At 38.3% G+C, this 27,830-nt stretch overlaps 1 protein-coding gene across 2 annotated transcripts in view; it reads left to right on the top strand.

Moving 5' to 3' along the window:
- The first annotated feature begins 666 nt into the window (after nt 1–666).
- Nucleotides 667–27,830, top strand: part of YTHDF3 (YTH N6-methyladenosine RNA binding protein 3) — a 44,504-nt gene continuing 17,340 nt past the window's right edge. Inside the window, exons 1-4 of one of the 2 annotated variants that reach the window (XM_030795074.1) lie at nt 667–1,015; nt 1,501–1,525; nt 8,405–8,490; nt 17,664–19,262. In XM_030795074.1, coding sequence (XP_030650934.1) covers nt 992–1,015; nt 1,501–1,525; nt 8,405–8,490; nt 17,664–19,262 — 1,734 coding nt within the window. In that variant the 5' untranslated portion in view covers nt 667–991. The remainder of the gene's footprint in view (nt 1,016–1,500; nt 1,526–8,404; nt 8,491–17,663; nt 19,263–27,830) is intronic. The other variant, XM_030795075.1, reaches the window with a different exon arrangement.

Below are 27,830 nucleotides of genomic sequence, written 5' to 3'. Positions count from 1 at the left end.
TATCCCAGGCAACTTTATTCATTCAAAAAAATCAGAGCGGTGTCAAAAGCACAAATCCATGAATTGGGCGGCGAAGTCTGACTCCAGAGATTACGGCTGAGCTGGGTTTGGAGAGACTGAACCCGCGCCGGTGCTCCTCCTGTTTGCATGGACATAAGTTTGAGTACCACAACTCTAACCTGCCACTTCACCTGCACGGGCAGGCTTGTGGGGACGCAGCAACTCCGTCCCAAGGGCGGCTGAGTCAGCCAGCCGTCTCCACGGCTTTGGGCAGCCGCCGGAGGCTCCTGCTGGGCCCGGCCCGGCCCGCTCACCGGGAAGTTCCCTGCCTCCGTCCAGTCAGCCTCCAGGAGGGCGCCGCCGGCCGCCGTGACTTCAGCAAGGCACTACTATCTCCGGCAGCCACGCCTTGGCCATCTTCCTGCCCGGAGTGCAACAAAATCCGGCTCTGGCCAGCCTTCCAGCTGACGCCACTCTGCCAGGGCCCTGCAGCCTCGGAGAGGGATAGAAGGAAGCCGCAGAAAAGACGCTGAAAGTTGGCGCTCGCTGACGCCCCGACGCGCTCCCTCCAGGACGCATGCGCCCACGGGCCTTCAGCGCGGGTCCGGTCTCCGGTGACGTGGCGGTGAGGAGGCGGAGCCAAGATCAGCGGCGGGAGGGTGGGGGAGGAAGAGCGAGGTGAGCGCGGACGTCAGAGTGGAGAGCGGAAGGTCAGGGAGGCTCGGAGCGGAAGTGAGACTAGGGAGTCTGTCCGCCATTGTGGACCCGAGAAGCAGAGAGCGAGAGGGGGAAGAGGAGCGTGCAAGCGGAAAAGACGGGCCTCTTCCTCCGACTCCCGAGCGCGAGGCCCTCATTTTGGGTTCTCAGCGAGCGGCGGCTGCGGCAGCGGCTGGAACAATCACTCGGCCAAGGGCGACAGCCAACTGCTGTGAGTGCACGGGGAGAGGCCCAGGCAGCGGCGGCGGCGGCGGCTCTCGGGTTGCGGTGAAGAATGTCAGCCACTAGCGTGGATCAGGTGAGGGAGCAGAGGCCCCAGGCTCGGCGAAGGCCCGAGCCCCGGAGCTCCACCCTCGCGCGGGGCTTCGGCTCCTCCCCGTCGCCGCCGCTGCTGTCCCCATAACGGTGCCCCGGGCGCAAGTTGCTGCGGTGTAGCTACCCGGGCCGGGGCGTGCGCCCTGGCCCCGTAGCCTGCGGGCGGGCGGGCGCGGTGCCGCGGCGGGTGGGGGCAAGGACCGGTCTTAGGGGCCTTAGGACACGTCCTGAGGGCGGCAGACGTGGGGCTGAGACCGGGCGAGCTCTGGGAGACGGATTCCGAGTGGCGGGTGGGAGGTTTAAAGGCTGGGGGTGGTTGGGAAATTGGTGGCTGTGGAGGATATGGTGGGTTTTTACTCCTACGCGGATAGTCTAAAATAACTTGTCTTTGATAATGGCTTTGATTAACACACTTTCTCTCTTCTTCCTTTTTCTCCTCTTTACCGCATCTTTCGTCTTGCTACACAGAGACCTAAAGGGCAAGGAAATAAAGGTGAGTTTGGATTTTTTTTCTTATTGCTCAATGTTGCCTTGATGTTACTTTTAAACTCTGTGAGGGTTTTTTGTTTGTTTTTGCTCCCTCTTGGGGAACAATGTAGAATTAGAGAAAATATTCATCATGGCTAAGGTAGCCAAGTTCTATCCAGAACTTCGGTAGTTCGTTGCTTTGAAGCCACTTTATAGAAACCAAAGTAGTACCAGAAAGTTTCCTTGTCAGTTAAGCAGGTATTGGTGTGAACTAGTGGTATTTCTTTGGTTTTTCAGTTTTTCTGTGTTATGTAACTTCTGCCACAAAAAATTTCTACATATGTGTATAGACAAGTATATTCTTAAAGTGGACATTTTGTTTGACATGTCTGGATTACACTGGAAAATGGAAGTCTACATAGTATTCCATCACATTAATGAAAATTGTACTATTAATCACTGATTCTGTTGAAGTCAGTTGCAATGAGGCAACAACATGAGAGAGGTTAGAACTAAGTAGGCATGCCATCTTGCTCTGTTGTCCTGATTGCAAGGTGTGACTCAATCTGGTATTTTATAAAGGGCTGAGAAGAAAATAATTTGTGACATTTCTTCCAGGATTTTATAATTTTCTCTTTAGTAAAAGTACCGTTGAAAATAAAGTGTTTTTTTAAAAAGTGTGTTTTGTATTAATATGGAACAGTGCAGTCAGCTGACTGAAACATTATGACAGTCATGTGACATTTAGTTAAGTATAGAACAATAACTGCTTTCTTGGGATAGTGCCAATTAAATAACATCAGAGCAAGTTATATATAACATTTTGCAGTGCTTGAAATTACACTAAAGTTGTGCTTTCTGTTGATTTCAGTAACAGTGTTAGAAATTAAGATCTATCATAGCCTTTTAGATATAGATTGTCTTTGGTGCCCTTTAAATTCTTGTTAGGGTATTTATTTGCTATTGCAAATTTGGTGAATTTAAAATAATAGGTTTTAGATATGTAGATTAATTTCCTCTGAATTGTGGAATTTGTACATACCAGTTACATGGCACCATATTAGGTAACATTTGTTTGTTTTCATTAAAGATGTTTTCTTGCAGTATGTAAATATTTAGACATTTTAATTTTTAAAATTTCATTTCTAGAATTTTTTTTTTGTTGTAAGCATAAACCTGAAATAAAATTGGATATTGATTTATTTTAAATGAGTTGTTAAAAATTTGTGAATTTTAAAAAGAATGATCCATTAATTTCTTCTTTTGCTAGTCTACCCATTAGGAAGTATGTAGACTTGGAGATTGTGAAATTGTGGTCATTATTGCCTAGCATAAATTATTTTATCCTAGATCTGTGGGGAGGTGGCACTTTGCAAGGCTATTTGAAATGCTAAGTGTTTTGTGTTACCTGCTTTAAGGTGAGTACACAAGTTCTATGAGGTACTTGTTTGTTAAAACAAAATAGAGCCTCTACAGCACTGTAAGTCAGTAAAATAAGTTTGATTTATGAGTGGTCATTTCACTTAGGTAGGCACTGGTGGCATCTTTGATATTAGATATGAGTTATCTATAAACTACATAATACATCCACTGTTTGCAAATAAGTATTTTTTGGTTATTTCAAAAATTTTTATCCATCAGTATCGCTTCTGTTAGGTGTATTCAGACACATACACAAAGTGTTTATTTTGATAGTTCTTTATTCTCAAGAAATTTTCTTTCTTTCCCCCTTGTTGTTCAGTTTAATAAGTTCATCTAAGGTTAGAATAATGGATTTGGATTCCTTGGAGTCCTGAGTTCTAATACTGCCTTTGGCTACTGACTTGCCAAGTGAGCTTGAAAACATTCTACCTGTTTGTCAGAATCTCCCCTCTATAAAATAAAAATAACTCTAATCATAATTCCCATAGTATGTTGTGAGGATTCTTGTAATTACAATAGTTCACTGCTGTAGTAGCAATTATATTTGCTGGATTTCTTTTCACTTTCCTCAATCTATTTTTAAGGTGCAGGAAGACTCCTTTGTATGGAGCCTTGGCAGGAGGGGAAAAATGCTACTGGCCTGAAAGTATTGCTAATTATTTAAGTTTCTTAAAAGTGGCAGATGCTACAAGTGCACAAATACACATATACGTTACTTGTATTTTTATGACTGCGGGGAGAATTACAAGGCAAAGGCAACACCACCAGTGAACCTGATATAAGTAGCTATGTGTTTATTTGAGAAAAGCTGTTCTGCCTTAGCTTGTTTCCAGCTAGTAAAATTGTTTTACAATTCTGTTTACTTTTATGAAGTTATTTTTCTTGAACCACAGGCCCAGTATTCTAAATATGAGTAATCTTGAAATCAGAACTTAGCAAGCTCATGAAAAATAGTATGTCCTTGAGAAGTTGCTGTCAGTTAAAGTTTTGAACACATAATCCTTTTCAGTCAACTTACTATAATTTCAGAGATTCTGTTTCTTTTCTGAATTGTCTTCAGTTGACAGCCTTAGCCTAACACCTAGTTTTAGTGTCTTTGATTTTCTGTATATCCTTAATTACTTAATTCATTACAGAAGCCAAAAAGAATTCTAAATAATTGTCTTTGATATGGCAAAAATGGTTTTGTAGAATAAGTAATAATTCAAGGTTTACTTGTTTTATAAGTTTGAATTATTTTTTAATTAATAGACTGTCCCTGTGTTAAATATCAGAACTCTTTATTATCCTTGGCAAGAGTAGTACCAAAGGATAGTAGAAATTTAAGGATAATTATTTGCCTATTGGTTCATAATTTAACACTGACTTTGTATTTTATTTTTTTATTAACAAGTAGAATTTTTGCTTATTGGAATAAAGGTGTGCAGTGCTTTTATTTGGGAGTACTATGGATGGAAGTGTCAGATGCCATACTTACAGTCTTAGGCCTTACTGCCTCCTTTGTCCTCTTTCTAAGTTTATAAATAGCAAATTCATGGAACAGGATTTATCTTTTTCCTCCTCTCCGCTCTCTTCCAACGGAGAGACATGCGTATTGTTTTATGCAACTGTAATTTAAAATAATTAGGTTAAATTTGGCTAAGTTTTAATTTTCGAAAAGTAGTGGAAAATGCCTTATATTTTGGCAATATTCTGTTGTATTCTCTCCTCATCCTCCCGAGAAATGATTTCAAAGCACTTTACTGTCATTATTTTAGGCTTCATTTTATCAATCCTCACAACATCCTTGTAAGGAGATAGCGGGTGTATGGTATTGTCCCTGTTTTTGTAGGTGGGGAAACATGATGCACAGATTGTTGACTTTCCTAACTTGATGTAGTCAGGACCAGAGCAAAGAATCACCTGGCTCCTAAGGCCCATGTTCTATCTTGATTTGACTCTGTTTCATAGAGCAGAGGAAACAGGTGAAGAATCATGTAAGTCATCTGTTCTTTTTTCCCCAAAGAAATTTTACAGACTATGGAACTAGGTTGGATTTCATTTCTATTTAATGGTTTTCAGACTCCAAGACATTAGCTTGTCATTAAGTAAATATTGAAAAATGAAAGTCTTTAAGATAGTTTTCTTAAAGATACACTTCCAAAACTTAAGGGCTAGTTTAATGCAAATTGCTTCTCAGTGTATATGAATTACTTTTAATTAAACATTTTTTAAAGTAGATTGACTTCTTGTACTATATTTTAAGGCTTTATAAACATTTATGCATCATTTAAAAATGACTGTAGACTGTATTTATAATAGTATATGGGTTGTTCTCAGGCCTAGCCTCTTAGAAGAGAAATAATAGAAAAGAAGAAATAAGAATAACAGTATTTGATATATATATATATATATACACACACACAGATAAATTTTAAGTATTACTTTTTTTTTTTTTTTTTTTTAAATAGAGACAGGGTCTTGCTCTGTACCCCAGGCTGGAGTGCAGTGGCATAATCATAGCTCAGTGTAACCTGGAATGCCTTGGCTCAAGTGATCCTCCTTAGACTCCTGAGTAACTAGGACTATAGGCACGTGCCACCACGCCTGGCTAATTTCTAAACATTTTTCGTAAAGGTGGGATCTTTTTTTTTTTTTTGGAGACAAGAGTTTTGCTCTTGTTGCCCAGGCTGGAGTGCAGTGGCACAATCTCGGCTCACTGCAACCTCCAATTCCTAGGTTCAAGCGATTCTCCTGCCACAGCCTCCGGAGTAGCTGGGATTACAGGCATGCACCACCACACCCGGCTAATTTTGTATTTTTTTAGTAGAGACAGGGTTTCTCCATGTTGGTCAGGCTGGTCTCGAACTCCTGACCTCAAGTGATCCGCCTGCCTCGGCCTCCCAAAGTGCTGGGATTACAGGCGTGAGCCACCGCACCCGGCCAAAGGTGGGATCTTGCTATGTTGCCCAGGCTGGTCTTGAGCTCTTTTTGTATTTGTATGAACTAGATTTTTGGTCTGGCACTTTTTGTATTTGTATGAACTAGATTTTTGAGAACCTAGTGGGTATGAGAGATAGATAGTCATAATTTTTAATTTGTTAGCTGTTGCAAATACTGACTAACATGTACGAGTGTAATAGTGAAGAATTTTTTTCAAGAAGTAATAGACCATGCATACCTACCTTTGATTTAGGAGCAGTAAAGCCAGTGTCAGAGAGAACAGGTATGTCAGAATCTCTTGGACTGAAATGAATAACCCAGCTTTATAATGGCACTAGAAATAACCTAAGGCACCCTCTTTATTTTGGTTTCTAGTGGCTATTACATATTTAAATTCCATGGAGCATATTTAGCTCAATCCTAGTTCTGATGCAGTCCTTATCAGACATAGTTAAATTGTATTAGTGGAGCCAGGATCAAGTTGACCTTCAGGTTGCTTCTTGTGGCCTCTCAGGGGCAATGTGGTGTAGTAAGAAGTCTACTTTGAATGCTTTACACAGTAGCATCATATTTTTTATCTTTGCCACTCACTGGATGGCAAAGATTTAAGGGATTTTGTATATCTTTGCTCCCAAGCCGCTGTTAACTCATAATATTACTTTTTTTTTTTTTTTTTTTTTTTTTTTGAGACGGAGTCTCGCTCTGTCACCCAGGCACCCAGGCTGGAGTGCAGTGGCGCAATCTCGGCTCACTGCAAGTTCTGCCTCCCGGGTTCACTCCATTCTCCTGCCTCAGCCTCTCCGAGTAGCTGGGACTACAGGTGCCCGCCACCACGCCCGGCTAATTTTTTGTATTTTTTTTAGTAGAGATGGGGTTTCACCATGGTCTCGATCTCCTGACCTCGTGATCTGCCCGCCTCGGCCTCCCAAAGTGCTGGGATTACAAGCATGAGCCACCGCGCCCAGCCAATATTACATTTTAGGTGTTCTACACTCATGGGAAAATTAAAGGATAATGAAAATGTTAAGATATTACAGAGGAATACGCAGTTTAAACCCGTCACCCTCCTAACTTCATAAAATGTGGTGATGTTGTACCTTTGAGCAGTAAATCTTTAGATATTGAGTTCTTTTTGTTTCTAATTTGTAGACATCCATCGGAAACTTTCAACTTTTTTTATCTTCACTAGTATAGAATAGTATATTTACGTAGTGCCACCCTATCAAGTATTAGCCTAGTAACACTTCTGTTTAAATGGTTCTAAAGTCATATTAGTCCTATTTGGATCTTGTAATATTTAATGTGATAATATCTAAGATTATTGAACACTGTCATTTAATAATCAGATGAGATGAGGTAGGTACTATTCATACATAACCTGAAACAGAAACAGTCAAAGTTTAGAGAGGTTAAATCCCTAACTGGAGATCATCTCCTCAGTAGTGGACTTGAGATTCAAATTCAGGACCTTACTTTGAGTCTGCTCAAAAGCACTCTGAAACAGCATCCAGAGAATAACAACTTTAGAGTGTTTATGGAGATGACTTTTGAACAAAATTATTCTCTGACTTGTTTTCTCATGTGTTGCAAGGATAATTATGGCTATCTTTTGTGTCTTAATTTTGTTTGTAGTTTCATGTGAAAGTCTTCATTCTGGGGGGCTTAGAATTAAAGCCCTCTTTATTTTTTTATTTTTTATTTTTTTTTTGAGACGGAGTCTCGCTCTCTCACCCAGGCTGGAGTGCAGTGGCGCGATCTCGGCTCACTGCAAGCTCCGCCTCCCGGGTTCACGCCATTCTCCTGCCTCAGCCTCTCCGAGTAGCTGGGACTACAGGCGCCCCCCCACCACGCCCGGCTAATTTTTTGTATTTTTAGTAGAGACGGGGTTTCACCGTGGTCTCGATCTCCTGACCTTGTGATCCACCCGCCTCGGCCTCCCAAAGTGCTGGGATTACAAGCGTGAGCCACCACGCCCGGCCTAAAGCCCACTTTATTTAGATATTTCATAATTATAAGTCTATTCATTGTGATATTGTTTCAAGTTAATTTTGGCCTAAACTTTACTGGAGACATTTAAGACATTTACTATAACAAATTAGATCGAAATAGTTACTTCATTCTTTATTATACTAAATAATCTAGAGATTTAAACAAAGGTAGAGAACATTCAGAAATCTTTTTTATTGCCTATAACGCTACTTGAAATGGTTATTTTACATTCAAATATAGCATTAGGGAACTCTTTCCAACATTCTTATGTAACAATTTACTCACTACAGTGTTGAGATTGGGATATTTACTTGAAGTTTTTGGTAAGGGGAATTGTATATATGGCTTGTGTTTATGTAATCTTGGGCTTATGTATCAAAAGACTTAAGTTTTTGTGGCACATAAATATTTGTATCTAAAATAGTTTATCCTTAAGAGGGTTCTTAAAAAGAAAAATAACTCAGTATTTTCTGATTACTGTTTTTGGCTTGAAAAATATTAAAAACATTAGGTTGTGCTGTGAGTTTCATAAAGATAACTACAACACTTCTAATACAAACATATTTTTTAGTTTCAGTACAAAACGGTTCGATTCATCAAAAAGATGCTGTAAATGATGATGATTTTGAGCCATACTTAAGCAGCCAGACAAATCAGGTAAGTCTTCTGACAGTTTCAGATTTTAGGAAATTAACCTTTTATTAGTATTAATTGATTTTTCAAATAGATTATTTAATGAGATTAACCATAACATGGATTCATTCATCTAATGTACCTATATAGTAAGTGAGTAGTGAGTAGCAGTTGCAGTTTTATGGCACAGGAGAGTTCTTCAGAAAGTATAGGTACCAGAAACTAGGTTATGAAATATAGAATAAAGATTTGAAGGTGACCATTATTTGTATATATTATGGTTAGGTTTTTTTTGTGTGTGTATTGAAGGAACTTAATCTTTTAATGTCACTGCTATATCTTCATAGCTTAAGCTAATTGTAAAAGGCTTAATTAGCTAGAAATTTGTGTATTTGGAGGAGGGATTAGTTGCCTGAAATTGCCTGCAATTTTGGGTCAAGTGTAGTGTTTTTTTTTAAGACATTGCAGTTTGAATTCATTGATAACTTGAAAATTTTTAACATACCTTGGTAATGTTAGTGATAGAATTAAGGAGTTTATAAACATACTTGCTTTATAAACACAGTTGCTTCTGTATTGTAGACATGGACAGTTTTATCAAATCAAGTAATTGGTAACTGGTGGCTTTGAGTATTTGTGTACAAGCATAATTCCAATTGAAACATTGAAGAACAATGGTATTAGGTATCTGTATGCTATTTCTGCATCCATTTCTGTTATTAAAAATAAGCCACTGATAGAAATAAATGAAAAAATACATTTTCAGTATTCACCAGTTTTTTTAGAGAGAACATTCTGGAATGAAACTGTTTTTGTTTTGCTTTAAAAAAGCAAAAAATGCTCAAGAACTTTGGGTCTTAAAATTAGTTCTGTAGTTCTTTTTTTTTTTTTTTTTTTTGAGACGGAGTCTCGCTCTGTCACCCAGGCACCCAGGCTGGAGTGCAGTGGCGCAATCTCGGCTCACTGCAAGCTCTGCCTCCCGGGTTCACGCCATTCTCCTGCCTCAGCCTCTCCGAGTAGCTGGGACTACAGGCGCCCACCACCAAGCCCGGCTCATTTTTTTGTATTTTTAGTAGAGACGGGGTTTCACTGTGGTCTCGATCTCCTGACCTCGTGATCTGCCCGCCTTGGCCTCCCAAAGTGCTGGGATTACAAGCGTGAACCACCGCGCCCAGCAGTTCTGTAGTTCTTATTTGTTTGTTTATTTATTTTTGAGACGGAGCCTCGCTCTGTCGCCCGGGGTGGAGTGCAGTGGTGCGATCTCGGCTCGCTGCAAGCTCTGCCTCCCAGGTTCACGCCATTCTCCTGCCTCAGCCTCCGGACAGGCGCCCGCCACCACGCCCGGCTAATTTTTTTGTATTTTTAGTAGAGACAGGGTTTCACCATGTTAGCCAGGATGGCCTCGATCTCCTGACCTCATGATCCGCCCGCCTCGACCTCCCAAAGTGATGGGATTACAGATGTGAGCCACTGTGCCCAGCCCAGTTCTGTAGTTCTTTGGAATAATTTTATGACTAATTTGATTAGAAACTCAGTTTTTTTTTCTTTAATTTTTGAGACCGTCTTGTTTTGTTGCCCTGGCTGGAGTGCAGTGGCGCAATCTTGGCTCACTCCAACCTCTGCCTCCCAGGCTCAAGTGATTCTTCTGCCTCAGCCTCCTGAATAGCTGGGATTACAGGCACATGCCACCACGCCTGGCTACTCTGTATTTTTTAGTAGAGTTTCACCATGCTGGCCAGGCTGGTTTTGAACTCCTGACCTCAAGTAATCTGCCCGCCTCAGCCTCCCAAAGTGCTGGGATTACAGGCGTGAGCCACCATGCCCAGCCGAAAATTCAAATTTTAATTGGCACTGTTAAAGATGCCAATTAGTTTGTGTGTGTAAATTTGAAGAATAAATTGGAAAACTGAAGTTTGACTTGTCTGCTTGCATATATGGAGAAAATGAAAAATGTACTCTAAAATTTTAACCTAGATTTTTGAAACTGTGAAAGAACAAGGAACCAGATCTTACTACAGAATTGAACAGTTTGTACAGTAGAGTTATAGGGAAAATTTGAACAAAAAGTAGTTCCCAATTTGTGGGATGCAGGATTATTTTTAGGATTATGGAGAGTGGTGGTTGTGTTCAACCTCATCTACCTCTTAGTTACTTCCCCTTAACCACCCCTTCCTATCTACTGAGCAGCATTCCTAGCATACATGGGAGGAGAAGAAATAAATGAGAAAGAAAAAAACTTTACGATCTCAGCAAAATTACTTTTCCACCTAAAGGTTATGAAAGTAGATCATTTGTTGTGAAATGTAGTGCGAGTTTTAAAATAAGCATGATTTTACTATATTCTGGCTCATATAGTAATCTCAGTTAATGCTTATGGCAGTATGGCAGTATTTTCCAACTTTGCTGAGAAATTTTAATATTAGGAGGTATAATAAGTATTCCTTCAAAAAGATCTCCATGTTTAGATAGGTTTGAGAAATTTTGGGGGCTAAACAGTTGAGCTATTTTTTTGCTACTTGATTTCATAGTTTATAAATTATAATTGAAAACGAAGTTCTTAAGATGAAGATATAGTATAAAAAATCCTGACTTGTTCAAATTCTTATTTTTTTTTTTTTTTTGAAACGGAGTCTTGCTCTGTTGCGCAGGCTGGAGTGCAGTGGCATGATCTTGGTTCACTGCAATCTCAGTCTCCCAAGTTCAAGAAATTTTCCTGCCTCAGCCTCCCAAGTAGCTGGGATTGCAGACACATGCTACCACGCCTGGCTAATTTTTGTATTTTTAGGAGAGGTGAGGTTTCACCATATTGGCCAGGCTGGTCTTGAACTCCTGACGTCAAGTGATCCACCTGCCTCGGCCTCCCAAAATGCTGGGATTACAGGCATGGAACACCGCACTCAGCCTTTCAAACTCTTTTTTAAGGGATTTTAGTGAACTGTAAAAGACAGTTTTGGAATTGCTACCTGAAGTAATCTTCTTGCATGTTTTACTTGGTAACAGATATTTTACAATTCTTTATTATCTGTCACAAGGACATAGAAGGGTTTCTACTGGAGGAAAAATTTTTGTCAAGAGGGTTTCTGGTATTCCATAGAGGCACCTTAGTGTCTTCCTAGGGAAAACCAGCAGAGGGTGCCTGAATCCCACCAGTGTAGCAGCCAGCACTGTGGTTTGCGTTTTATCTGTTCTATATATTGGAATTGTGCATAAGACTTTACTTGTAAAAAAAAAAAAGTTTTAAAAACTGTTTGGGAAACCATTACTTTTTAAAAGATATAAAGGCATTTACCTTAGTGAACCCAAATGAATTTTTTCAGCTGAATCATTGCTGGTTATGTTGGAGCAAAACATTTGTAAAATATTTGTTTTAATGTTTTAAAAGATTTGTGTTAACTCATGATATTTGGAATCAGCATATTTGTATCCTGTTTGAAGAGAAGTTGTAAAGTTTGATTCCAGTAAGGTCTGTTCTACCTATCCTTTGTGGTACTAAATAGATTTTCAGCAGTCATCTTTCTTTAATATTAAAAATAATTATCTCTAACAAGATACATATTTACATTTTAAAGAGGATTAATACTGTAGAATATTGAAAACTGGGTTTATTGAAAATTATCTGGAATCTTAAAGGTAAGTTGAATGAGAATTTAAGTTACTCTCAATTACCTAGCTAGAAAATTAAATAAAATGTTTGGACCTTTTAAATTGTACTATTATAACAGATTAGTGAAAACTGGATTTATTGGTGAAAGATCTCAAGAAGATATTGGCAAATTTACAGTTATACAACTATTTAATAAGGTCCTTATACACTGTACACGGTGTGTTTTAAAAATAAAATTCATTTATCTGATTTTAAAATTAAAAATAAATATTTTGATGGGAAAGGTGTTTAACAAGTCTTTTGCTAATGATTTAAATTGCTTTGTATACTTAGATCTAGTTCATATCAAACCCAAGGGTACTTTAAAACAAGTTGTTGGCCTTTCTACTTCTGTGGCAGCATATTTCTTCTATTTTATAGTGTTCAGTTTCTGAAGGAATAATGTTCATAGTAATTTTGAAAGTAAATGCCAGTCCTTCTTGTCTTAAAATTAGTTCTTTATAGTTCTTCAGAATAATTTTATGACTAAATAGATTGGAAAATTTAGATTTTAATTGGCACTGTTAAATATGCCATGTAATTTGTGCATATAAATTTGAAGAATAATTTGGAAAACTGAAGTTGAGTTTGTCTGCTTGTGTGTTTGGGAAAGTAAGTTCTTAGCTATCTTTATCAGAGAAGTAATATAGAGAATTAAATTGTCATTTTCTGCCGTTGTCATCACTGCCCTTAGTTAAGGTATTCATTAGTTCTGCCTATTGAAATGATTTTCTAACTAGTAATTCTATACTGCCACTCAGCAGTCTTGAAATCCCAAGTCTGATTATGTCACTGTAATGTTAAATAATTACTATAGCTTCTCAACGGTGGATGCATTTATTATATGAGTGCCCTTAAAGTGGTTCCACTTCCCTTTCTAGCTCATCTTCTGCCAGCTTTCTCCATCTGATTGGCAAAATAGAGCTTACCATTATTTTATGACAGTATAAATATTTTCTTAATATTTCATGATCTCGATTTTTGTATGTTATGTCTTATACAGACATGTGTACACACACCTATGGCATTTCCTTCAGAAAGTCTTTTCTGATTTTCCAGTTACTTACTCCCTCTACTTTGTACTTAAGTATTTTGTTTTGCTTTCTTTGTACTTCAGTTGGAATAGCTATCGCATTATAGGGTAAATAAGTCTTCCTCACGATACCTGTGAAGTGCTCCTGGTTGGAGACCATGTTCTTTATTTTTTGTCTCCAGTAACCAGCACAGTATCTGGCACATATAGCATTCATTATTTATTAAGTGAATGGATGGATTAGGTTATCTAATAGAATTAGAGAATGAAGAATTATGGTTGGTGAAATATTCAGGTTGAGTATTATTATGACATTTTTCTTATGACATTAGATATGCATAAATTATACTTATAGAAAATTATAATAGGAGAAAGTACATAGCATAATACAAGCATTAAAATTAGAATGAACATCACTTAACTTTTGGTTGTTAAATCAGAAGTCACTTCAGAAGTTTGAAGCACTTCAATTTTTGTGTGTGTGGTTTTTTTTTTTTTTTTTTTTTTAAGAGGATTTTATTCTGTAGCCCACGCTGGAGTGCAGTAGTATGATCATAGTTCACTGCAGCCTCGAACTCCTGGGCCCAAGCGATCCTCCCACCTCACCTCCCAAGTAGCTGAGTCTACAAGCGTGCACCACCATGCCTAGCTAATTTTTTTTTTTTTAATGAGGTAGTCTCTTGTGCAGGCTGGTCTTGAACTCCTGGACTCAATTGATCCACCTTTTCCAGCCTCCTGGGTAGCTGGGATTACAAGCGCAAGCCACCGTGCCTGGCTTTAAGCTAATAGCTTTTAAAAGAGTTGCTGAAAGAAAAACCAAATAGGTGACAGAGAGTGATCGTGGCTTGATTTACTTGTTGGCCTCTTAGTTTGCTGACCCCTGAATTACACTAAGAACTTGATGTGTAACTGTTGTGTAGAATTCAGCATTTGTCATAGTGAAATAAGAATATTCAATATAAATTTTGAGTTTAATTTTCTGAATGCTTTCTTATAAAGAATTAACATAAAAACTTCCTACTTTGTGTGCTTTTCCACTCCTACATCCAGATAAAGACTACTGAATCTGGATTTCATTGCCAACAATCAAAATTAAAACTTCGAAACCAGTTACCTTCATATTCAGCCCACCTTTCCTATACATCTGCATGTGGGATTTATCCACTTCCCTGTATTATTTGTCTTTTCCATTTAACTGTAGATTTTCTTCTAGAATGAGTATCTTATATCAGTGTTTTTTACAATGTATGCATTTGATAAGTGGTTGAAATAGTTAAAATTATAAATAAAGGATATGTTTAACTGTTTAAGAAAAGGATGAAGGCAGTAGACAGTTTTATCTTTTTTTTTTTTTTTCTTTTTTGAGACAGTCTCGCTTGTCGCCCAGGCTAGAGTGCAGTGGTGCCATCTCAGCTCACTGCAACCTCTGCCTCCTGGGTTCAGGCGATTCTCAGTCAGCCTCCCGAGTAGCTGGGATTACAGGTGTATGCTCCCATGCCCAGGCAATTTTTGTAATTTTGGTAGAGAGGGGGTTTCACCATTTTGGCCAGGCTGGTCTCAAACTCCAGACCTCAGGTGATTTGCCTGCCTTGGCCTCCCAAAGTGCTGGGATTATAGGCATGAACCACTGTGTCCAGCCCAGTTTTATCTTTTAATCAGTTAACATATATTCATTTATACTAGATGAACTTCTCATTTTTATTAAACTTTTGAGAGTTTTTTATCACAGTGACTTTTTGTCAATATGAAGCACTGTGAGTACTTTTCGTTTTTAGTAGATACTTTAGTGATCAAATCTTACACATTTGTGTTTGTCTTCGTAGCTTCGAAAGTTTAGTCATTAATTTTGTCAAGACTTTTTTCTTTAAAAACTATTGTTGGTGTATTTGAACTTCCCTCAGGCTTTTCTTTATAGATGTACTTAAATATAGCAGTCAATACTTCCAGTATTGATTTATGTAAGATGCTACTATTGCAGTTTTAAAAACGCTGTTAATTCCTTTCATGTGAATATTGTGAGCATTCTTTGACTATATTTGCAGTTAGAGTTACTAATTATCCATTATAGCTGAAGAATGTGTTCAGTTAGTAAATAGTAACTCATGAATTTTCCACTTTTAAATGTAGTCAGCCCTCCGTATCTGCAGTGTCTGCATTCACGGATTCAGTCAGTTGTGGATCAAAAATACAGTCGTCTCAAGGTATCTGTGGGAGATTGATTCCAGAACCCCCAACGGATACCAAAATCTGCGTATGCTCAAGAACCTTATATAAAATGGTATAATAGTTGCATGTAACCTATGCACATCCTCCTGTATACTTTAGATCATCTCTGGGTTATTTATAATACCTAATACAGTGTAAATGGTTTGTAAGTGGTTATACTGTATTGTTTAGGGAATAATGACAAGAAAAACTGTGTACATGTTCAATACAGATGCAACTATTCATTTCTTTTTCCCAGCTATTTTCAATCTGTGAATGATTGAATCCACAGATGTAGAACCCACTGATACGAAGGACTGATTGTGTTGGAAAAACAAATAACAATACAACAATAAAAAATAATACAAATAAAAAACCAACATAGTCTGTCAAGGACTGTACTGTAAAATATACTTAACATCCAGTGTATTTGAAAAATGGTTTTGTGATTTTCTTTTAAACAGTAAGTGAGAGTTGAGTTTTTTGGTTTTTAAGTCCAAGTTTTACTGGCACTAGCCAGTAAATCTTTGTCAGAATTATTAATTCAAATGTAACCTCTGTTACATTATATTTAGTTCTTAAGTTATTTTGGTCATATTAGAGAATCATTTCAAAAGACAGTATGTTAAGTTAGCTTTCTCATAGACAGTAGACAGTTACAAGAGTTAGATGGGTATACCACAGGTAATTTAATAGTAAAACAAGTAGCTTAGTAATAAAACATCTCAGTTTTCAATGATAAGCCTTTTCAAAAATAATTTAAAATTAGTTCCAGGCAGGATCTATGATGTTACTGTCACACATTCATGAGTGGAAAAGCAGCCACAAAATAGTGACAAGAGTGTAACAGTAGAAGAAATGGGTTAAGAACTTTACTCCAAAGAACTTTGACTGTCTCTATAAATTAACCTTCAAAATGGTATTGACCCTTGAAAAGTAATACCGGTTGTACTGACAATATTAGTGGATTTTTTTCACTTTGCATAATTCTACAAATTGGGAAGCTCTGTGCAGTGCTTTAAAATCACACCTAAATCACACTTTGGGTGGCTGAGGCGGGCAGATTGCTTGAGCCCAGGAGTTCAAGACCAGCCTGGGCAACGTGGTGAAATCCTCATCTCTACAAAAAATACAAAAAATTAGCTGGGCATGGTGGCGGACGCCTGTGGTCTCAGCTACTCTGGGAGCTGAAATGGGAGGATTGCTTGAGCCTCAGGAAGTGGACGTTGCAGTGAGCCAAGATGGCGCTGCTGCACTTCTGCCTGAGTGACAGAGTGAAACCCTGTTTCAAAAATAAAATAGAATAAAAGTACACCTAAATCAAAGACCGAAAATCTAGTTTCAGACTTTTTTTTTTTGCATGAGAAACTTACTTCAAAAGAAATAAGTATTTAAAATACTTTAAAGTATTTTATTTTTATATTGTCTAGTAACAAATTTGAACTTTTTTTTTTCCTTTAGTAAAATTTAGTGTCTTGAATTTTGGCAGTTCACTAAATGATGAGTATAGTGAAGGTTGATTTAATTGCAGTAATTCTGGAAAAAATTTACATGAACTCACTATTTCTAAATTAAAAAAAAAAAAAAACACAAACCTGTTCTGTAATAGGTTTATTGTGTAAAATTTGGGGAAGAGGAGAGTATAAAGAAAAATCATGTCTGTTATTTCACCAATAAGAAACTATGATAAGGAATTTGTTTTATTTCTTTTTTGAAATGAACAAGGCAAAGCAAAACAAAAAGAAATTTGGATCATGCTATAAACATAATCTTGAATCTTCTCAGACTGTGAGCATTTCTCCATTTTTTCCTTAAAGTATAAAATCTAATGGCTGAACTGGATTCCATCATATAGATAAGCTGTAATTCCTCTATTATTTGGCAGAGTTGTCTAGTTATTTAATCCTTGCATGTAAGTGATTGCATACATCAATTGATTAAAGTACAGCTGGCTGTAAATGGTAATTTTGTGTCCACAAAGTTTATATATTAGCCTTCTGTAGAAATTACGATATTTTTAAGTTGTGACAGAGAGTCTGGCTCTTCAAACAAAAATAATACTCATTATACCCCCACTCTCATCCCTGAAAAAAGCCATATAGGTTTATTTTGTAAGAAATATTTTAAGATGTGACTACTCATCAGCAAATTTTTCTGTTGAAAAAACTGGATTTGAAATTTTAATTTTGTTTATCTAGAATAGGTACATCTTTTATTTTCATTTACTTAAAACTTCTTGATTTTAATCTTTCAGATTTCTTTTTTTGCTCTTTTAAGAGTACATTTCGCTACTGATTGTGATGTTTTGTTTTGCAGAGTAACAGCTATCCACCAATGTCAGATCCATACATGCCTAGTTACTATGCTCCATCCATTGGATTTCCATATTCTCTTGGGGAAGCAGCGTGGTCCACAGCTGGAGACCAGCCTATGCCATATCTGACAACCTATGGACAAATGAGTAATGGAGAACATCACTATATACCAGATGGTGTGTTTAGTCAACCTGGGGCATTAGGAAATACCCCTCCATTTCTTGGTCAACATGGATTTAACTTTTTTCCTGGTAATGCTGATTTCTCTACATGGGGGACAAGTGGATCTCAGGGACAATCAACACAAAGTTCTGCTTATAGTAGCAGTTATGGCTATCCACCTAGTTCTCTTGGGAGAGCCATTACTGATGGACAGGCTGGATTTGGCAATGATACTTTGAGTAAGGTGCCTGGCATTAGCAGTATTGAGCAAGGCATGACTGGACTGAAAATTGGTGGTGACCTGACAGCTGCAGTGACAAAAACTGTAGGTACAGCTTTGAGCAGCAGTGGTATGACTAGCATTGCAACCAATAGTGTGCCCCCAGTTAGCAGTGCAGCACCTAAACCAACCTCCTGGGCTGCCATTGCCAGAAAGCCTGCCAAACCTCAACCGAAACTTAAACCCAAGGGCAATGTGGGAATTGGGGGTTCTGCTGTACCACCACCTCCTATAAAACACAACATGAATATTGGAACTTGGGATGAAAAGGGGTCAGTGGTAAAGGCTCCACCAACCCAACCAGTTCTGCCTCCTCAAACAATAATCCAGCAGCCTCAGCCATTAATTCAACCACCACCATTGGTGCAAAGCCAACTGCCTCAACAGCAGCCTCAACCACCACAACCACAGCAGCAACAAGGACCTCAGCCACAGGCCCAGCCTCACCAAGTGCAGCCTCAACAGCAGCAGCTGCAGAATCGTTGGGTAGCTCCTCGGAACAGGGGAGCAGGCTTCAACCAGAACAATGGAGCGGGCAGTGAAAACTTTGGTTTAGGTGTTGTACCTGTCAGTGCTTCACCTTCTAGTGTAGAAGTGCATCCCGTGCTGGAAAAGCTAAAGGCCATAAACAACTATAATCCCAAAGACTTTGATTGGAATCTGAAGAATGGACGTGTGTTTATAATTAAAAGCTACTCTGAGGATGACATACATCGTTCCATTAAATACTCTATCTGGTGTAGTACTGAGCATGGTAATAAGCGTTTGGATGCAGCTTACCGTTCCCTGAATGGGAAAGGCCCACTCTATTTACTCTTCAGTGTGAATGGCAGTGGACATTTTTGTGGAGTGGCTGAAATGAAGTCTGTTGTGGACTACAATGCGTATGCTGGTGTCTGGTCTCAGGATAAGTGGAAGGGCAAATTTGAAGTTAAATGGATCTTTGTCAAAGATGTTCCCAATAACCAATTACGGCATATTCGCTTAGAAAATAATGACAACAAACCGGTTACCAATTCAAGGGACACTCAAGAGGTACCCCTAGAAAAAGCTAAGCAAGTGCTTAAAATAATTGCTACTTTCAAGCATACCACCTCAATCTTTGATGACTTTGCACATTATGAAAAGCGTCAAGAAGAGGAGGAAGCCATGCGTAGGGTAAGAATATAGTAATTTTTTGTTTGGGGTCTTTGTATTGCTGATGGGATGCATGGATGGGTATATTCTGAGTTTAAGAACTTTCTGTGAAGGAAACCAACTACTTAAGAAACAACTGTACAGACACCATTGAAGGTATCTATGTGTGCCTTGTATGAACCATTTCTTCTTTCCTTTCCCAGGGTAGCTCACGCTGAGTTAGCCTCTTGCTCATTCTTCATACTCCCAGATGATAAAAGCCATTGGGCCTCAGTGTTTATCATCAAAGCTGAATGAATTTTGGCATTTGTAACTAAACAGACTTTATGAACTAACCAGGGGCTGTAATCACTAATATTAATCATACTAACATAGGAGAAAATATATTTAGAGTTTGAAACAGACAACTTTTTTTTTTGAGATGACATCTTGCTGTGTTGCCCAGGCTGGAATACAGTGGCTATTCTACAGGTGCAATCATGACGTATAGCCTCAAGTTCCTGGCCCCAAGCAATCCTCCTGCCTTAGACTCCCAAGTAGCTGGGACTACAGACCTGTGCCACTGAACTTGGCACTTAAAACAAGTTTTTATTTATATTTTATATATTATTTAATTTTTTTTCAGACAGGGTCTCTCTTGTCCCGGCAGGAGTGTACTGGCGTGAACATGGCTCACTCCAGCCTTGATCTCCTGGGCTCAAGTGATCCTCCTACCTCAGCTTCCTGAGTAGCTGGGACCACGGTCACATGCCACCACGCCCGGCTAATTTTTGTATTTTTTGTAGATAGAGGGTTTCGCCATGTTGCCCAGGCTGGTCTCCGGAGCTCAAAGGATCTGCCCCTACCCCTCTGCCTCCCAAAATGTTGAGATTACAGTCCTGAGTCACTGCACCCAGCTGAAACAACTTTTAAATAAATGTTTTGCTCTAATTTTGTGTTTATAAGAAATTTTATATATGTATATATATATATATATATATTTTTTTTTTTTTTTTTCTTTTGTGAGATGGAGTCTCTCTCTGTCGCCCAGGCTGGAGTGCAATGGCGTGGTCTCGGCTCACTGCAACCTCCGCCTCCCGGGGTCAAGTGATTCTCTTGCCTCAGCCTCCCGAGTAGCTGGGATTATAGGCGCCCGCCACCATGCCTGGCTAATTTTTGTATTTTTAGTAGAGACAAGTTTCACCATGTTGGCCAGGCTGGTCTTGAACTGCTAACCTCGTGATCTGCGCGCCTCGGCCTCCCAAAGTGCTGGGATTACAGGCACGAGCCACCGTGCCTGGCAAAATATGTTTTTAAAACATAAAACTCTTGAAGTATTTTTATAATTTTTATACTTAAAGCACTTGCACAAAATAGAGGCTTTGCAGAATTTGATTCCTAGTTCTGTTATGTACCCTCTGTAAGATTGAGGGAGACATTCCTGAAATAAAACATGCTGTTTATCCTTGTGTTACATTGGCCAGAATATTTTTATTTTTATTTTTTAAAAATATCCTATTGAGTGGCCCATATGGGGATTAGCCGCCCAAATATTGGCCAGACTTTGATCACAGGGCCACAAGAATAAGTTCAACTAGGGAATGTTTTCTCTTCCAAACTGTAACATAAAATTGGGGTCCTATTTTTAGGTGGAAAGAGAAAATGAATGGGCTTTTCTATAGGGGATGCATTTAAATTTCTTTTGAAACTTAGTAGGGAAAAAGTTAGAAGCTTCTCCAGTAAATAATGCTTGTTACTGTGGAAAGCATGTTCTGATGGAATGCTTGTTCCTATGTAGAAATTAAGATAAAGAGGTAACTTAATTTAATTCTATGTAAAATCAGTGATTTGTTTCTGTGTGTGAAGCTGAATATCTTGTCTTTGTGGTTGTGTGCAGCAGAGGGAAGTGCTTCAACATTCCTCGGAGGGAAGGTGTTGGAATAATGACCCTAGAGCAGTAGTTTCCAAACCTTAAGTCACATAAATATTAATTGGAGTGTTTATTGAAATTGCAGATTCTCGAGACCCATCCCTTGGTATATTTGATAAAGGAACTTGCAGTGTACTTTTTAAGTATAAACATCCAGGTGATTATGGTGCTTGTTGTTGATTGCTGTGTTGGATTGTTGGAAACTTTGCTTTGGAGTAATTAATACAAATGACTTTAAGGCTCTCCTGAACCTTTTAGATGCGTTGCTGAATATAATTGTGTTTTCTCCCACTTAAATATGGGAAATGAGAGAAATGGGATCAGAAATAGCTACTGAGTCTTTCAGTTTAGCAGTTAAGTAAAGTGGTCATATTATAACTGCCATTACAAGTAGCGCATCGGGAGAAATGATTCGAGGTATGAAAGGTGGGATGCAAGTTAAGACTTCATTTTTAGATTGTGCTGATTTTAAGATACCTTTGAGAAATATAGTCAGCAAAATCTCTGATTAGGCAGTTAGATGTCACAGATTTGGGGACCTGATGAGGCAGTTAGAGTCACAGATTTGGGGACCTTTTGTTCTTTTTTTTTTTTGAGATGGAGTCTCGCTTTGTCGCCCAGGCTGGAGTGCAGTGGCGCAGTCTGGGCTCACTACAAGCTCCGCCTCCCGGGTTCACACCATTCTCCTGCCTCAGCCTCCCGAGTAGCTGGGACTACAGGCGCCCGCCACCACGCCCGGCTAATTTTTTTTTTTTTGTATTTTTAGTAGAGACGGGGTTTCACTGTGTTAGCCAGGATGGTCTCGATCTCCTGACCTCGTGATCCGTCCGCCTCGGCCTCCCAAGGTACTGGGATTACAGACGTGAGCCACCGCGCCCGACCTTGTTCTTAAACAGTTAATAGCATGGAAGTGGGATGAGATTGCTTAGGACAAAGGATACATGGCAAGGAAATACCAACTTTTCTTTCGCCCACCATGAGGAGATAATTACCCTTCTGTGTCTTTTTTTATTTTCCCACCAGATTTGAAAATTTTTTTATTATTGTACTTTAAGTTTTAGGGTACGTGAACACAGCGTGCAGGTTTGTTACATATGTATACATGTGCCATGTTGGTGTGCTGCACCCATTAACTCATCATTTAGCATTAGGTATATCTCCTAATGCTATCCTCCCCCTTCCCCCCCAAACTTGAAAATTTAATCCTAGTTTTGTTATAATGTGTTTGGTATGTTAATATTATGTAGTAAGTTTTAGGGTACATGAACACAGCATGCAGGTTTGTTACATATGTATACATGTGCCGTGTTGGTGTGCTGCACCCATTAACTCATCATTTAGCATTAGGTATATCTCCTAAGGCTGTCCTCCCCCCTCCCCCCCAAACTTGAAAATTTAATCCTAGTTTTGTTATAATGTGTTTGGTATGTTAATATTATGTGGTAGTTTCAGGAAATTTTTAATGACAGGTATATATTGTAGCTGTATTATATATATTGTAGCCATATACACAACAGTGATTTAAACTTTAATTTTACCCTTATATTGTTTCATTGTTTTGTTACATAAAGTTTATCCTAAAGCTGCCTCCTTACATATTTTAAGTCCAGCCTAAAGGTTTTTCTGTACATGGCGAACTATAACAAGTGGAAGTATAAACAGACCGCAGCCTACTCTTGTGCCAATGACTAAATTTTGGCTGAATCAAATGTAGCCAACTGTTCAAATAAGGCAAATACCAACCTGTAACCAATCCAGCTGTTTATCTCACTTCTGTTTTCTGTGTATCACTTTTCCTTTTTCTGTCTATAAAAATTCCACCACAGGGCTGCGCTTGAATGTCAGAGCCTACTCTGGCTGGCTCTGTGATTCGTGAATCACATTCCTTGCTCAGTTAATCTCCTTTAAATTTAATTCAGCTGAAGTTTTTCTTTTGTCATGTTGCTGCCACCCTTTTTAATGCCTAACCCACCTTTGACAGCTCTATTTTGAACCTTATTTAACTTATTATTTATTAGTAAGCCTTTAGATCCATAAAATGTCTTTGGTCAGAATATGTAAACAACCATTTAGCTGGGTATAGAATTCTTTCTAGTCAACAGCCTTTTCACTTAAAGTGCTATGTATAGGCCTTGCTTTACAGTTATGTGGTTTTATATTATGGAAAATTCTGAGGCCAGCCTACATTTTTTGTTTGTAAATAGCTATTTTTTTGGTGTGTGCACAAAAGATTTTTCTTTATTTTTACATTATGAATGTAAATGTGAAAACGTGTACAATATGAATATTGTTTTCTGTAATCCTTTATCTGCAGGCCACTTTTCTCTTTTCTGTTAATGTCAACAAATATGTTGAATCTTTGTCCTTGAGTTCTGTTGGTTCTTTATTCTTTTTCTCTTCATTTGGAGGATTTGAATTTTCCTGCTCACTTACTTTTCATGTGTATTTGATTTGTGCTGTTTCTGTGATTTGTGAGGTTTTGCATTCTTCAGTGATAGTATTTGTTTGCGTCTGTTATCACATTCAGCTCCCCCTCTTAACTCTGTTTTGCTAATGGAATCCCTTGATCCTAGAATTCATCTTGATTTTATTGAGCACAAAGGACTGTGTTTAAAACTTATGTCTGCTTTCTGTACTTACTGTTTTTAGAAACTTTATATCTTTTTTCTTCTAAAAAAAAATTAAATATAATAAAATTGTAAATTCCCTTGACCTGCCAGTTTATACTCAAGCCCTCTCTCTCCCTCTCATTACTGAACCACTGATTGGTTGTCCCTATAAGACATTTTCCTTATTGTCATAATTGAAATTATGTACTATATGATCTTTTAAGACATTTATCTTTCACTCAGCATGGTTGTCTTTGCAATTCATCTATGTCGTTGTATAACTCAATTCTTTGTTCCTTTTTATTACTAGGTAGTTTTCTATTACATGGATGGACGACCATTGTGTCTATTCCATTCATCCTTTGAAGGATAAATAAGGCTCCTATAAGAATTTATATATATTTAAAATATGTATATTTTTAAATCATACAATAAAATTCACTTTTGGGGGGGTGTACAGCTCTAGGAATTTTAACATATGTAGATTTGTGTAACCACCCTATCAGGATACAGAACAGTTTCGTCATCCCCCACACCCTCCCTTATATACTAGCCTTTTGTTTTTCCATGCTTCCCCCATGCCTAAGCCCTGACAGCCACTCATCTGGACTCATAATTTTGTAATCTCCTTCGTGGTTGCAGAGAGGCTTCAGGACTGTCTTTGGGCTTTTTGTGTTTTGTCATTGAACCAGTAAGAGGATCATTGAGTTCAGTTATTTGTCTCAAAATGGGTAGTTTTACCCTCCCCACCCCATTTCTTTCATTGCATGGTGCTAGTTGCATATACCTTTCTCTTTGCAAATGGGGAGATGGGAGAGTCATGCTGTAAATTGATTTTACCAGTTAAGCGATTCACCAGCCTGTGGAGATTTAAAAGGGAAAGCCAGTATAATGGGTTGTGCTAGGTATTTGACTGTCCCTTAAGTTTGAAACCACTGTGTTAGGAACCAGTTTTCCTTGCTTGTTAGCTGGTTAGCATATAGGGTACGATGTGTTTTTGTCCAGTTTTCTTCCTGGTACTTTTAGCCTTGTGTAGGCAGAATTTGTATTTTCATTTGTAGATTTTCTCTTTGATATGCTTGTGCTTGCATTTGGACTTCCCAGCATAGCTGCTTTCAAATATTTTGGTCATTTTAGTGCTGAAGGAAGGATGTGTTGCCTGTCTATTCTACGTCCTTCTTCACTTCATTGAAAAGAACAGATTAGTGGTATTTTGCTAAGATTTTCTTTACTACTTATGCATTTTTTTTTTTTTTTTTTTTTAAATAAAAGTAGCTGTAAGTCATTATTAGTGTCCGGTTTTAATATGGCCTTATCTGTCATGTATTTAGCTGGAATTTCTCAAAGCTTCTGGTATGTGGATGTACTATATCCCCAAGTGAATATCTTGGAAACCTTGGGTAAAGGTTGGGTTTCTTAAACCCAACCTTGGGGGAGGCAGCACTAATTGCAAAAGACTGCTACATTTGATTAGATTAAAATCTGTCCATCAAAAGATGCTTTTAAAAAAGTTTAAGAGGCCTGGCTGGGCATGGTGGCTCACGTCTGTAATCCCAACACTTTTTGGGAGGGAGGCCCAGGCGCGTGGATCGCTTGAGGTCAGGAGTTTGATACCAGCCTGGCCAACATGGTGAAACTCTGTCTCTACTAAAAATATAAAAATTAGCCAGGCATGGTGGTACGTGCCTGTAGTCCCAGCTACTCGGGAGGCTGAGACAGGAGAATTGGTTGAACCGGGGAGGTGGATTGCAGTAAGCCACGATTGCACCACTCCACTTCCAGCCTGGGTGACAGAGCTAGACTCCGTCTAAAAAAAAAAAAAAGCAGCAACAGCAGCCATGTTTTTTAAAAGACTAAAAGAAATTTGAACTTAACTGACTAAAGATTTGTATCAAGAGTATATAAGCTAGTGTGGTGGTACATGCCTGTATTCACAGCTACCCAGGAGGCTGAGGCAGAAGGATTGCTTCATCCCAGGAGTTTGAGACCAGCCTGAGTAGCACAATGAGAACCCATCTCTAAAATAAATGAATATATTTTTAAAAGAATATATATAGAAATTCTGTGAATTAATTTAAGAAAAGATAACCAATAGAAAAATAGTCAAAGATGTGAATAGGCATTTAATGAGAGGGAAAACATGTAGCTGATAAGAATATAAAGGCTTACTAAAAATGAGGGAATATGAGTCAGGACTACAGTGAGAATATTTTATATCCATTCATTTGGCAAAATTAAGAAGTTTGACAGTATCAAGTATTGGAAAGATTGTAGATCAACAAGACCTCTTACACAGTTGCAAATGAGAATCTAAATTGATAAAGCCACTTCAAGAAGCAGTTTTGTATTTTCCTGTAAAGTTGAACATAATCTACTTTATAATTCAGCAGTTGTTTTCTGGGATACATACCTAGTAGAAACTTTCATGTGTAAGAATGTTAGGAGCAATCAATAGTTTTTTTTTCAAAAAAATGGCAGCAGTTCAAATGTCCATCATTAGGAAAATGGCCAAATATATTGGTGCCAAGACAGTATAATAGAATAGTTAAACTGTAGTTACATGCAAAAGTATTGGTAACTATACTTTTGCTTCATCTTTTTGGTTGTAAATAAACTTTTGGGAGAGGCCGGGCATGGTGGCTCACGCCTGTAATCCCAGCATTTTGGGAGGCCAATGCAGGTGGATCACCTGAGGTCAGGGGTTCGAGATCAGCCTGGCTAACATGGTGAAACCCCTTTTCTACTAAAAATAAAAAAAATTAGCTGGGCATGGTGGCACACACCTGTAATCCCATCTACTCAGGAGGCTGAGGCAGGAGAATCACTTGAACCCAGTAGGCGGAGGTTGCAGTGAGGCGAGCTCGTGCCATTGCACTCCAGCTTGGGCAACAAGAACGAAACTCTGTCTCAAAAAACAATAAAAGTAAAAAAAATAAAAATTTTTGGGGGAATAAGAATATGTGAAACATTCATACCTTTTATCCAGATTCACTTATTATTAACATGCTTCCCCATCTGCTTTATGGTTCTTTTGAGCCACTTGAGATAATTTTCTCCCAAAAAACTGTAGTGTTTTTTTCCTATAGGAAAGAATAAGGGTATTATCTTGCATAACCATAATATTCTGTCAGATGATCATGGAATTGCTTATTGCTTTCTTCTAGTAGCAAATCCAGTCTAGGATCAGGTAAAGGATCTAACTTGGTTACAACAGTTTTGAATAATAAGTTTAAAAGGGTTATACTAACCTGCCTTTCCCAAGTTTGGGGGAGATTTTAACTAAAATTTACATTGAGGTCTATAGTTACTGTATCTTTCATTTCCTTCCTATGTTCATGTTTTTCTTTAAATTATTGAGCTTGATTATGACAACAAACAAGGACTTTAAAAACCTAATTTCATCTCTTGTCATTGCTAGATATTTTTTATTGACTGATTATTTTGGCAACAGGAGTTCCTCAGCTTGCCTTGCCAGCCAACAAGGCTCTTCCTGTGGAGGAGCCAACCTGTCATATCCTGTCTGCTTATATAAAACTTGGAATGTCAGGCCCTCTATTTTAGAGTGAAGGGTATTGGTGAAGCTTCAAATTGTAGGCGAAATCCATGCTAGTTAGTATTTGTTTTACATTTAAAAACATAATTTTGATATATTTGAGTAAAATCAAGCTTGATGAATGAATAACCAATACGCCATTAAAAGAAGTAGTAATTCCGGGAGTGGAAGATAATTAAAAATACAAAACAAAATTGTAATTTGTATTGTTAGGAAGGATTCTTGTGTAAAAAAGAACAGAAAACCAGAAAGCGTTATTGGAAATTAGAAACATAATTATCAGAATTTAAAAATCTGAGTAACCAGATTAATAAAATGTCATGTTTTAGATCCAGTTGATGATCTGAAACTTCAGATTAGAGAAAAATTTCAAATGTGCAGCAATAGAGATGAAAATACAGAACGGGAAACGTGATGGAAAGAGAGGTGCTCCAGTATTTCTCTAAAAGAGTGTTAAAAGAATACAGGAAACAATAATCAAAAGGAGGAATGATTAACGAAAACAGATAAATATTTTA

Source organism: Nomascus leucogenys, chromosome 16 (assembly GCF_006542625.1).
Source record: "Nomascus leucogenys isolate Asia chromosome 16, Asia_NLE_v1, whole genome shotgun sequence".
Taxonomy (NCBI): domain Eukaryota; kingdom Metazoa; phylum Chordata; class Mammalia; order Primates; family Hylobatidae; genus Nomascus; species Nomascus leucogenys.
This window is presented reverse-complemented; position numbering and strand designations above follow the sequence as displayed.